This window comes from Electrona antarctica (assembly GCF_951216825.1).
Source record: "Electrona antarctica genome assembly, chromosome: 7".
NCBI classification, from domain to species: domain Eukaryota; kingdom Metazoa; phylum Chordata; class Actinopteri; order Myctophiformes; family Myctophidae; genus Electrona; species Electrona antarctica.
The window spans coordinates 23,813,206-23,826,529 of record NC_136812.1 but is presented as its reverse complement, the minus strand read 5'-3'; the positions used below and the strand labels follow the sequence as shown (position 1 = coordinate 23,826,529).

Here is a 13,324-nt window from a genome sequence, read left to right as displayed (position 1 = left end):
CAATTACCCAGGTGTAAGCAGTTCACTGATTGGCTCTTGCCCTATAAAAACCTGTTGTGCCCTATGATCCTTTCTGCTATTTTGTGTGCACACTGAGTAAGGTAGTAACTGATTGTTATGTTTGTTTTGGAACTGGCCACTGGTGTTCATTTTAGTTAGTTGGTGTCAAACTCAAACCTCACTAAGCCTCAACTGAGTTTAAGCCTTTGTTAGTTTGTTAACTTAAATTACAGCACACAATTTGTGCTGTAATTTAGTAATGGTAAAGAAACTGAGAAGATGTGGTTCTTAACATGACAAACTATTGATGTTGAATTAAAATGGAATTAAAACAACCATGGAAAAAGCTTGACAATCTATGTTAAGATGTAAAATCACTACTGGTCCTAGTAGGCCCCTAATGTAGGCCCACATTACATGCTACACTAGTACACTTGTAGGCTACATGTGGTAAAAGGAGTCCCCAGGCCGGGGGCGCACATGCATCCACAAGAAGAGCGTTTCAAACACCCAGGAAAAACCCACAGATAGACGCCAGCAGTACAGGAGGAGAAGACATTAATCAGTGAGACAGCCTCGCAAACTGCAAAGCTTAGGTGACTGACGACGAGGGCTTTCATTTAACGGTAAACGCCTGCTGTCTCCGAGGCTACCCGAATGGGGACGAGTCTCCCCGACTATTACGCATGCATAATAATGCAAGCCCCCTAGTGGTCATCCATGGTAACTGATGCTTGAGAGGTGCAGCGCAGGCATGCCTAGACATAGCTCTGGTCCAGAGCTACCCAGAGCCTCCGCCCGATGCTGATCTATTCTCAGTCACATCTTCTGCAATGCATAGTGCATAGATAGAGATAGACTAGGACTACCATATATTGCACTTGTTTAATTTTAACGAGTTCATATTAAAGTAAAGTTTGCATCAGGCCTATAATTGCACATTGTTTTCTTTCGCAGCTCGCCATGAAGCATCTATTTTTGCTGGTCGTGTTGTTGCAGTGTCCTGCAGCCAGTGGATTATTTGAGTGGCTCAAGCAAACGGAGTCTCTTACAGCTGCCACTCCAACACCACAACAGCAAGCTCCAGAAACACGCACAGATGTCCCTTTTGAGATGGCTGTTGCCGATGAGAAGTTCTTGTCTGAAGGAAGGCAGATGGACCTCAGCCCTTTGGATAGCTGTCATTCACGGGTACTTTTTGACAGGGAATGTATACTGCAAAGAATAGCAAACTCTATCAAAATGTTCTCATAAGAATTCAAAATGTGTGTTGTCGCCATCAATCACTGTACCTTCGTCACTTTAGCATTGCTTCAGTGATTTGTATACGAGTATATTGATTGCAAGTGGGCTCTCAAATAATTGGCAGAACATCAAGACTTTGTTAACATTACTATGTATGTATGCATGGTTCCTACTTCCTAGTATGAATGGCACTTAAGAATTATTTCTTTAAAACCTTGAGAAAATGAGATGTTGTTGTTAAAGTAAAAAGGAGCTTTAAGTAGGCCTACCGGTATAATATGTTTAATTCAATAATCAAATCGGGAACACAATTCGATTTGATAATTCAAATAAACATACTCATACTGAAAACACACAGCCCAGCTGCTATGTTAAGTGGTAAGATGGGTGGTGATTTTCTCATATGGAAAGGTTTGGGAATCACTGGTAAGAAGTTCTGTTGTGTCCCAGGTGGTTGGTCAGTTGAAGTCAACCTGTGGAAGCCTGTCGGAAGAGCAGCTTGCCAAATTAGGAGTGGTCCTTTTCAACTGCCAGGCAGAGGTGGAGGGTCGCAGCACCTACCCTTGTACCGAGGAAATGGTATACCAGGTTTCATTCAATGGTAGATTTAATCTCAAAACAAACAAAGGTTTGAGGCCATGTATGTCTGTGCCTTTAAATGAAACCATGATCTTTAATTAAACAATTATTTCATATTTCAGACTTTAAAACAGTGCACATCAGACATGGACGCAGACACGTGGAATGCATACCACATAGTGAGCAATCGAGCACGCTCTGTGTGCTATGCCACTCGCCAGCAGCAGTTCCGCCGTAGGGCAGAGCTGACTGTCAACGCACTAATCTCCACAGCTACCAGCCAACTGGATGCAATGAATGACTTGAAGGTAGAGTTGCCGTATTTACTTTTGCACATTCGTTTGGAGGGCAAGCTGTAATGGTACAGTATGTCTTACCTCATGTCCACGTTCCCTTATAACAGGAGGGACAGCTGGAGCTGAGGGAGCTGACTTCTGCCTCCTTGGACAAGCTATTGCAGGGCCACAGTGCTTTACAGTCCCAACAGGAGGGGCTGTGGAAAGGTCAGGAGCAGCTGGAGAGTTCCCTGAGTTCCAACCTGAAGCATCTCAGCCAAGAAAAGGCCCTCATCGCCTCTGGACAGGAACTGGTTGCGCAGCTCATTCAGGGCATCACACAGAGGATGGGTGAGAAATGAAAATGTGTGAATCTTTGGATATTCAAAATACTCAGTTTAGTTTGACCACTGATTTGGCTTTACAGATAGTTTTTTACATTCACATGGCTGAGTGAAGCAAAGCATGCTTAACTCGGCATGCTTTAGCAGGTGGTAATTTTAAGCTGCAGTGGAAAAAACTGGTTATCTTACGGTATTAGGTGTATTTGTACAAGCAAAGTATATCACTTGCTGTCTCATGGTGTCCTCTAGAGAATGTTAGTGAGCAGTTGAAGGATCAAGGGTCTGAGGTACATGACAGTCACCAGGCCATTATTGAAGAACTTGCTGATGTCCGAGAACGAGCACAGGACGTCAACCATAAAATCGGCAAGTGTCGCTGAAATACAAAACATTTCACCATTTAAAAATTATCTTCTGGATTAATGTAGTCAATTTATTTGTAATGATCTGTGTTGTCTGTGTTGCTGCAGACAGCAGTATGGTAGGTTTTCTGCAGTACCAGAACCGGACGGCTGCATACTACTCTGACCTAATGGCCAAGCTGGAGCGTATGAATGGCACACTAGGAGCCCTGTTTCACCACATTGACAACATGCAGTACCGTGTAGAAGAGCGGCTTCACATCATCCAGGGCTACCTCGGCTGGGCAGGTGAGAATCGCATCCATTTTAGGAAAATGTCAGTGTGAGACGATGCAACTTCTCTGGACTAATGGGGCTCGGATACCCATTTGATATCATGACCAGCAGTAAGAGTATTCTGCCTGACATGTCTCACAAGCACTGGCCTGCAAATCAATGTAACCTGCAATATGGCCAAATGTGTATTTTCAGACGCTTCTGTTGTGCCTCTGTGATTTCAGGTCTGAGCCTAGCTGCCATGTGGACATGTATTGTGCACACATGTTATTTCTTGCTGTGTGCAGTTCTACTGGCATTCCTTGGCTGTCCCCTTTTCACCCGGGCCATGCTGCTGCTCACTGTGCCCCTAAATGCAGTGGCTGAGCTCAACCAGCAGCCAGCACTGGATCTGAAAAGCCTCAGCCTGTTGCTACTTACTCTTTCTCTGGGTATGGACTTCTATTTTTGATGGATATGATTATATATGATGAGGCCCCTTTTTTGTTTTGGGTTATTTTAATTATCTTAAGTGTATGACATGCTTGCACAGGTCACTGGTTTGTGAATCAGCTGCTTTGGGCGTACACTCGGCTCAAGGTGAAGCCAGCCAGCCTGCCCCCATGCAAAATTGTGGAAGCAGAGAAGTGTGATGTGCCATCCTACCATCGATGTCGATCCTCTACACCAGAGCGGTGAGGCTGCAGATAACTCACTAGGGTTGGCACAAGCATACCGGACAAAGTTACTGCCTGGTTTTATCTGATTGTCTGCATCTTATTTCATTTATCTTATCTCTTCATCTTCAGAGATGAACCGGATGGATCCCTGGCACCTGATCTGCTGGATCAAGACGGCTGTCTCGATGGTGTGCAGCAGGACAATGAATGTGTTTTTGTTTTAATTTGGGGGGCTTCCTAAACTGCATAATTTTCAAATGCCTGTCAATTGCCTCATGTTTTTGAGGGGCCTATGCCCAGCTTTGTGTCTGTGTTCCCCATAGTGATGATTTGATTGGCTGAGGGCTTAAAAAGTGAGGATACAGGGTTGGGACAGAAAAGTGAGGACGCCAAAAGTGAATGGCCAGAATGTGATGATGTATGATAAGAGTGCCCCTCACTTTACACAAGTGATTTTTCTTGTGTATAGGTGACATTCTCGAAGCAATGCTGTCGTTCTCCAATGACCAACCAAAACCAGAAGCCAGGTTTGTGCCAATAATGGTCACACCCAGTCGATCCACACCAAAGTTCATAGGCCGACTCAGCCAGTCCACGGTGAGTGTGTCTGTATATACTGTACATATTATAGTTCATGCACATTTCTGTTTTGTCACCAATTTATTTTATTTTTTTCTCTCTTTAAGGCACTCATGGAAGATGTGTACTTAAGAAACTTGGGAAGTGTTTTTGATGCAGATAGTGAATTCCGAAGTTCTAGCCCTAATCAGTCTTTAACCAGCAATGGGTTAGTTCTTTTGTTGTATATTTCATCCTCTGCTCAGACCTTTGTATTTTCAACTCGGCCCTAAAGGACGATCACACAAGACACTAGAAACGTGTCCAATATTATCCAGTCTATAACTTTTCAGCATGTAGTGAGTCCCACCACTTCCAGGTTTCATGCCGGTGGAAGTTGTGGGAACAGTAGCAAATGCAGACCATAGTTTGCTCTCGAACAGCTCATCCCCAGCATGAAACTTGCAAGCACACTCCCAGTAGGCCAAGGAAGAACTAAAATTGTGAATAGTTGTACAAACTCTATCCTTTATCTTAATGTGATCATCACCAACTTATGCTGGGTTTTCATAACAGTCATAATTCATTACTCATTGTGTAGTTTGCTTTTGTTCCATGTACTAATGTCATCTTTTATTTTTCCTGATGTAGCTCCATGTCAGGCCGTCAGCTGTGCAATGGCATTACAAAGACTGGAAAGGCTTGTAAGAAGAGGGCTGTGCAAGGACAGGACTTCTGCAGAGTACATGAAGGAGGTTATACCTCTTATGTCAATCCTTAACTGTCTAATGATTTGCTATCTATTTGTGTCTATTTGTCTATGTCTATTTGCTATGGTTTCCTTGCTAAAGGTTAGTCTGCTTCCTAAAACTAAAACCCCAGTAACCCTGTTGCTTATGAAATAATGTTTGAGTACATGAATTGTTTTTATCTTTATTGTTGAAATGTCTTGGACTATACAGTTTTTATTTATTAAAGTTTTTATTGCTTTAGTATTTCAAGTTTATTAGATGCCTCAATCGCTGCTGCAATTCATTTAAGCGACGTGTCTCGCACCGAGGGCGGAAGTGCGCCCATAGTTATGAGTGTCATGGCGGCCTCCAGTCATGTGACTCGCGTCCCTTTTCATTGTTATTTCTTATTTGGCACCCACACAGAAGCTTGCCCTCACTTGAGAGCATCCGCCAGAGTGCTGGAAGAGGAGTACTTTTCTATGTCTATGGTCCTCCCTACTTGACCGCCACAACTCCTAAATGCAAGTAATGGGCAGGAATTATGTCTGCTGTTGTAGGAGGATTCCTATAACATGCCCTTCCAGACCGGTTTGAAAGGCACTACCTACACTAAATAGGTACTACCTACACTAAATGTACAGCTTCAACAGGCTCGGTCTCCTCTGTGCCTCTGAGGCAATCAACAGCTCCTTCTAAAAGAAAAAAAGGAATTGTGCAAAAGTTTGCTTCTGTAACATAATTCAAAAAGTTAAACTTTCATATTCTCAATTAATTGTGCATGAAGTATTTTAAACCTTTTATCTTATAGAATACAGCTCATGAAAATCGGCGAAAGCCACAAAAAAAAAACATTTAACATACTGAATCACAGTGCTCTAAAATCTCCTGGTAGATGGGTGTTGACTCCAGTGAAGTTTTGGTGCCCTGCTCAATAAGGATCAATGGGACTATACAGGTCCATCTCAATGAATTAGAATATTGTGTAAAAGTTCATTTTCTTCCGTAATATAATTCAAAAAGTGAAACTTTCATATATTCTCAATTCATTGTGCATAAAGTGAAGTATTTAAAACCTTTTTTGTTTTCATCTTTATTATGGTGTACAGCTATCAAAGCAAACCTGGGCTTCCATAACACCAACAGTGCCACAAGCTGATCACCTCCATGCCACTCCCCATTGATGAAATAATTTGTTCAAAAGTAGCCCAGACCAAGTATTAACTGCATACATTAATATACTTCTTGTCGTTAAAATGTTGTTTTTCTTTAGTGGTCTCGTAAAATATTCTAAATCTAATTAATTAATTGAGATAGGATTGATTTTCATGAGCTGTAGCCTATGCCATAAAACAAAAGGTTTTAAATACCTTATGCACAATGAATTGAGAATATATGAAAGTTTCACTTTTTGAATTATATTATGGAAGAAAATGAACTTTTACACTTCTAATTCATTGAGATGGACCTGTATAGCACAAGACGGGTGATCCGAGCACTCAAAAGTTAGAGGGGCAGATATAGGGTACTTTAAAGTTTAAAACATGTTTCGACTCAAGTCTTTCTTACTTGCCCTGATGAACTCGTTTGAGTGCTGTTCGCCCCTCTTGTGCTGCAGTATAGTTATGTTCTAAAACTACTCGGTTTGTGTAATTCTTTTTAAATGTATAGTTTTACGTACAGCATTAAAGCCTGGCAGTGCCTTGTCTCCATAATGTTCTACCTGAAGTATACAAGTTCTTTAACAAACAACTGATTTTGATATAAATTTATTTCCATATAAAATACTTACAAAAGTTACAAAAGCAGAACCCCTACCACATGCTCCATGACAAAGCAGTGAAGACAAAGTGAACCTAGGTATACATTATCTACCTAATCCATGTAAGCAAACCTTTCCAAATGAGCATCCTTCAAGAAATAGTCCAGCAGACAAAAGGGCTCTTTTGTTTAAAGTGCAAAATTTGGTAGTCTTATATATATATTGTCTATATACATATATTCATGAATCCACTTGCTGACCGGCTGCCAGCATTGAGCACATTTTTATAGGGGTTTATGTGTGACCCTACCATTAACACATTGAGTGCCGCCTGGTGGACAAAGGTGGTGGTGCTTGGGTGCCGGGTGATTTTAGGCCATTCCACTATGACACGTGTCCACTTTTGGCTTCCATCTTGAATGCTAAAGCATAGCATCAATGCTACCGAGCTAACATGAGGTCCACCCTTGCTCTAGAAAACACCAATGTTCCCTGGCAACAGTGCATAGCATATCATAATAAAGAAATTTGCTCAATATTGACAGCCGGTCAGCATGTGGATTCATGAATGTATGGCTATAGACAATATTTTAGGCCAATAAAAATCATTTACCATTCAAAAAGTTAAGTGAACTGCTGCTGACAGATGCCAAACTTTAGCGGTGTCCAGCTCACAGTTTGCATACTTAAGTATTTCTACAAATGAGTGACAACACAATCAGGGTGACGATGACTAGACTTAATTTACAGTAAACAACATTCTGCCTGAAGCTTTACATTGGTCCCTTCACCTTTGACTACCTATAGCAACAGTGTTCATCATTATGTCTTTGCCCTCCAGCAGACAACAGAATAATCGTCTGGAGTGTGGACCGTATGAGTCACTGCTGACTTGCGATGCACTCTTCATTTGCGAGCGGTGTCATAGTTGGCTACAAACCAATCGCATGTGTCCTTCAAAGCTGCAAGTAAGACAGAGGAACAATCAGTGGCAGATTCATAAACCGTAGATGGAGCAAATATGTATTTGTCATGCAGTATTCCATTGTCTAATGTGCCAGCAGTACCTTTGTTGAATGGCGTGAAGGTGAAGTTTGGGAGATAGCGCATCAGCTTGGCATTGCTAGCAGTCTTCTTGAACTGTCCGTCTGCTTTACTGGTATCATACTGGAAGTCACAGGTCATGGAAATGGACACTAAGAATTTGGGACATAAACTGTACAAACAGTTGTATCCGAGCATTTCACATTTTTTAAGAAGGCAATTAATACAAGTTCACCCAGAAGGACTGACCTACTTGTGGCCAGAGCCTTAGATATAGACAGTTACGCAAACTGCGTTCACTTCATGAGGCCAGTCCAATGGCGGCTCTCCTACATAGACTACGCATTGAGCGTGGGGACAACCAACTGGGCCAAGTCCTGGACTGGAAGTAGGCAGAAATGCATTGGACTCAGGCAACAGCCCAGCTTTAATGATCTTAAATCCCTTTATTTTAAATTGTTTTGTAGTAATAGTACAACATAAACATGAAAGAGACTTTAGTTGTTACTGTACAATACTTTTAAAACAGTTGTCATGTTGCACACAATGCTTAAAATAGCTCTTATTTGCACCGCCCTCGTTGAAAACTATGTATTTCCAACTCCAGCTTGGCTCAGTTCAGGCTGCATGAACAGCGCTCAAGCGCTCAGTTTCTGCCCCCTCTATATCGTCCAATTGGTTGCTCCAAAATATTATCCCCATTGACTTAAACTGCACGGCAACACACATGTTTTATCATTTTGTACGGTGACACACGTGCTTGCTTTGTGTGCTAAAAAGGTTTGCAATTTATAGAAGTTAACTACACAACACATCCCAAACTTCTACCAAGGATTTGATTGTGCTTAAATATCAAAACAATCATGGGAAATAAAATCTGATATAAACGTGTCTCTTCTGATTGAAATACGGCCTTCATTATTGTTAAAATGGTAGCGGCACGTTTAATTTCATAGGAAAGAAAATTAAGGCCCTCGTCGCCTTTGGACAGAACTGGTTGTACAGCACGTGGCTGAGTGAAGCAAAGCATGCTTAACTCAGCACGCTTTAGCAGGTGATCATTTTAAACTGCCATGGAGTCTGCAGTACCAGAACCGGACGGCTGCATACTACTCTGACCTAATGGCCAAGCTGGAGCATATTAATGGCACACTAGGAGCCCTGTTCCACCACCTTGTCATGAGTTACACCCATGACCCGCCGGGCATGTGTGCCTCTTCTCCAGTTTCTGCAGGCTCTTCTTCATCCTCCTCTTCTTCCTCATCCTCTTCAGCGTCAGTGTCTTGTTCCTGGTTTTTCTCATTTCGCGTCAGGTCATCTTGACTAAGTGCAGTACCATCTAGAAGAGCTGCTTCACATCCAATCTCATAAACATGTTTCTTCCGATTGAAATATGGTCCTCATTTGTTATGGTAGCAACACCGCCAGCACGTTTCATTTCCCAGCTCAGAATGATTTGCTGTGCGGACATCCACTGATGTACTAGCTTCAAAAGGATACCACCACTTCACCTTTGAAGCCCAGCGATTGGACGACTGACTCTGCCGCTTCTTTAATAGACACCTCATCTTCCTCACCAACTGAAACCAGCAGGAAAGGAACACATTTCTTAATTATCACACAGACCTGCTGATGTAATGTTTTTTTTCTTTCATTTCCAATATGACTGTTGTGTATGTATGGTAGTTTACCAGAAAGAATTATAGGATCCACTTCATTATACTCCCTCAGCACCCACAAGAAAAGGCGGGCGAGGTCTAGGGAGTAGATGAACTGCCTTCTGGGAGTGCCTGAACCCCAAACCACCAGGGGCTTGCCCTCCTCTAACAAACAGACAGAATAGAGAATGATTTAACAAATCCATGCTCAAGTCTGTAATTAATTGAGTTTATTACTGTATTGAATTTGGCACAACTTACTCTGAGCAATGTAGACCTTGTGTATGAGGCCGGGCAGTACATGGCCGTCCTCAATATTGAAATTGTCATGGGGACCGAACACATTAGTGGGAATCACAGCTGTGTAGCACCGTCCGTGCTGCTGGACATATGCCCTGCAAAACAACAATTTGGCCCTCCATTCATATACATGCAGTAAAAATATAAGTACATACAGTTGAATACGTTTTAATATATAATCCACATCCGAGTGGACTTGGCTTACTTGTTATGGACATCAATCATTCTCTTTGCATAAGCATAGCCAAAGTTAGACTCATGAGGTGGGCCGTTATGGATCTGTTACAAAAGGAGAGGTGGAGGTCAAACACCATTATGCTTACAAAACAGACATACTGACAGGCAAATGTTGGGGAAACTATTCACTCTGTACTCATGTATTGTAGCTAACTAAGCTTTGGCAGAGGACTGTCAGCTCTGGCAGCAGGGAATCGGTCCCCCGTCCTCTCACCCAAACAAAACCGTCACAGGGGTCTTTGAAAGAGACTGTTCCATAACCTGCCTCTGCAAAGGCCTTGATAAGACTGCTCTACCAAATCTGAACTTGGCTGGGAACCATGTTCTCAGTTGTGTTCCCTGTCGTTTGCCGTTTAGCTTAGGTTTATAGTCAGGTTTTTGTTAGATTAAGTTTTCCTTTGTTTGTATATATTGTGTAATATTGGTTTATTTTTTTGGTGGAATAAATAAGTTTATAATTTTTTTAAATTCCAGTTGTCCTTTTCCATTTTAAGGTTGCGTCCCTCACACCTAGACTAGGTGCACGTAACATGGGAGGGTCATTTTATTATTATCGGTATTAGGGATTGGAATGATCATTTACTAGTTCCACAAACAAAGAGGCTGCAACTTGAGGAACTCTAGGAAAGGTGAGACAGAATGAGAATGACTTCAAAATGTACTGTACTGGTTTAGCATGTTTGGAGAGTGGAGACGGATACATTATTTGCATATATGGCCATACGTCCCATGTTTCGAGTGCTATGGTTAAATGTGCGAGGACACTCAGGTTTAATACTGGCTCCACCGTTGCTGTGAAATAAATTATTAGACTTTGAGAGGGTAGCCTTTCAGGGCCTACTGCATGGTTAAATCAATTTGATCAAACACACCATTAGACCCATTTTAGGTGGTGACCTGGCAATCATACATGTAGCCGACTGAAATAACTGAAAATGTAGTTTAGTTACACTATTTGTAACTCGGCTACTCCCCAACACTGAAGACAATAGGTACATTATATAACAGGTGCACAAAAGACTCTTACCATAGTCTCATCGATGGGGTAGGTTGTCTTATCAGGGAAAATGCAGGTGGAGAGGCAGGATACAACTTTAACCGCACCGACTTCATGTGCTGCCTGCAGGACGTTGTCATTGATGTAGACGTTGTTTCTCTGAAGGAATAGACACATCATGACAGTAGTCACTAGTCAAGACTAAGAGAGTATCCTAGTTGAATAGCCATTCCACGGTCCTGGAAAGACAAGCCCTTATTTATATTAAGAGTAAGACCCAATTCTTTCCTCATGCTGTTCCAGTATACTTACCCAGAAGTCCAAGTTGGCCCTCATATTTTTGAACAGTCCTCCCACCATAGCAGCAAGGTGGATGACATGTGTGGGCCGATGCTTCTCAAACACCGCCTGTGTCTCCTCCACCTTCCTAAATAAAAACAAAACATGCAGAGTAGAGTACCCAGCCAGTTCGCTGGCTTGGGTCTAAAATATAAAACTGAGGTGCCGTCTATACGAGGACATATTATACACAAGTACTTAGCCAATCTGCCCTTTCTGCCACACGGAGACAGCGTTTTGGGGGACTTAACTGGCTCTTTTTGAAACCGACTTTGAAAGTGACAAACTTCGGACACGCTACTTTGTCGTCTGTGTGTACAACGAATGCCACCTACAGCATTTGCTTAAACGGTGACGCCATAGTCCCCTCGCCCCCTTCAAACTAACCTCACGTCACCAGGCTTTCCACCTCCAAAACTACTGATGGCCGTGTCCATGATCAGCCGGCTTTTTACAGCAACATGATACGTTCTTTTTTACTTAAAACTTAAATGATGCAGGTTTATGACGAGCCTTTCATAACCGCCAGCTCACTGGTATTAATTGCTTAATGGTTATTTATTAATGTGTATATTGTATGTGAATGAATGGTGTTGTTTGACCTGTAAAAGGGAAGCCTTTAATATTGTTTGTGTATTTGTTCATGAAGTGCTAATGGTTTATTTCACCATAACCACTTACATATGTATCACAGCTGTTAGTAGTAGAAACAAGCAGGTTCTCACATGAGGTTGGCATCCTTAGAGGAGAGGAAGACCCATTCTTCATCCTCCTTAGCCTCTTCTTTGACCACATGCTGTATGGCTCTCCCCACCAGACCAGACCCTCCTGTCACCAACACCTTCATTGGACCTGAGTGATCGCCCAAGCAATCCCTCTACACACAACACAGAGAGATTCAATTGATTTTGAATGAAGCACATGGTTGTAAGTTGTTGTAACTCAACACCTTGCACCCATTTTGATAAAAGTGTAGCTGATATGCTGCTGGCCACGTCAACTTAACTGTGTGTGTTACAGTTGGATAATCTATTTAGGAAGTAGATTAAAATATGTCATGTAATATCAGGTGAGGAGGACAGGTGACGGCACAGGTTCGTTTACTGGTTGATTTATTTTTATTTTATTGTATTAGCTTGTGGAACGTAGCCTACGTAATAAACTGTGTAACTGTAAAGTCGGTTTATTTAGTAATTTAGTGCAAACGTTTCGATGCACACTCTTCTTGCAAACACACGTTAACTAAAAACTGACAGTTGTAGCCGGCAGATGTTAACGGTCGGTACCGTTAGGATCACAGTACGCCACGGTCAGATCTGAGATCAGATGATTGATTTATAGACTATACTTCGTCGTACTACGGTACGATCGAAGGGAGTCGTTTTTCACACAGTCGTACGACGGGACACAGTCACACAGATCGGGCATAACGAAACGTTAGCTTTGTTGTCACATACAAGAAACTTAGAGCAACATTATTCCGTGGCACGCTATAACGTGACTTTGAAATGCAAAAAAGAACAGAAGGCATTTTTTAAAATGTATTTCTACAAACACACTAGTCTAGATTTACTTACCAACGTTAGTAAGAACTAGTTCTCATCAGACACGGCCGTGTGGCACACAGGCAGCTCGGCTCTGAAGGGGATCGAGGCTCTTCTTCTACTTCTGGTTTTCAACCCTTTACTGCCCTCCATTGTCCAGTTTCTGTAGCACAACGCAGTGGCTCCTCCTCAAAATGCCTAATTTCAGGTCCATTTGGTTAATTGGTTCCATAAGACCATAACTTCCATACGTTAGTTATTATCTTTACAATAAATTATTACAAGTATTAATGAAAGTGTTACTTTTCTAGTTTGAAAATGTTTCTACTAGGCCTATATTGTTGACTTCAGTGTAACCGACGTCTCAGAGGCAAAATCCTCACTGCATGCCCTAAGCCAGCCACTTGGCAGCTC

The 13,324-nt window shown here is 42.1% G+C and overlaps 2 protein-coding genes across 8 annotated transcripts; one reads left to right on the top strand and one right to left on the bottom strand.

The window, feature by feature from the left end:
* The first annotated feature begins 74 nt into the window (after window positions 1-74).
* bmb (brambleberry) lies at window positions 75-5,293 on the top strand. 6 transcript variants are annotated; one of them, XM_079505745.1, is made up of 13 exons: window positions 75-96; window positions 958-1,191; window positions 1,696-1,824; window positions 1,947-2,132; window positions 2,228-2,450; window positions 2,693-2,813; window positions 2,918-3,093; window positions 3,306-3,512; window positions 3,614-3,755; window positions 3,870-3,949; window positions 4,210-4,337; window positions 4,427-4,527; window positions 4,950-5,293. In XM_079505745.1, the coding sequence occupies exons 2-13, from the start codon at window positions 964-966 to the stop codon at window positions 5,077-5,079; spliced, it is 1,851 nt and encodes a 616-aa protein (XP_079361871.1). In that variant the 5' UTR covers window positions 75-96; window positions 958-963; the 3' UTR covers window positions 5,080-5,293. The 6 variants fall into 6 exon arrangements, with proteins under 6 accessions (XP_079361871.1, XP_079361868.1, XP_079361872.1 ...); XM_079505742.1 differs by having other exon boundaries at window positions 81-208; window positions 2,693-2,809; window positions 2,914-3,093; XM_079505746.1 differs by having other exon boundaries at window positions 81-208; window positions 3,870-3,928.
* A 1,489-nt stretch (window positions 5,294-6,782) lies between these two features.
* Window positions 6,783-13,046, bottom strand: LOC306927132 (GDP-L-fucose synthase-like). Of its 2 annotated transcripts, XM_079506803.1 has the most exons (10): window positions 12,944-13,046; window positions 12,092-12,243; window positions 11,340-11,454; window positions 11,058-11,186; window positions 9,999-10,072; window positions 9,755-9,888; window positions 9,527-9,658; window positions 9,336-9,415; window positions 7,859-7,958; window positions 6,783-7,753 (listed from the first exon to the last, which is right to left on the bottom strand). In XM_079506803.1, exons 2-10 carry the CDS (start codon window positions 12,211-12,213, stop codon window positions 7,698-7,700), a joined length of 942 nt encoding a protein of 313 aa, XP_079362929.1. In that variant the 5' UTR covers window positions 12,214-12,243; window positions 12,944-13,046; the 3' UTR covers window positions 6,783-7,697. The 2 variants fall into 2 exon arrangements, with proteins under 2 accessions (XP_079362929.1, XP_079362930.1); XM_079506804.1 differs by lacking the exon at window positions 12,944-13,046 and having other exon boundaries at window positions 12,048-12,183.
* Window positions 13,047-13,324: the final 278 nt, after the last annotated feature.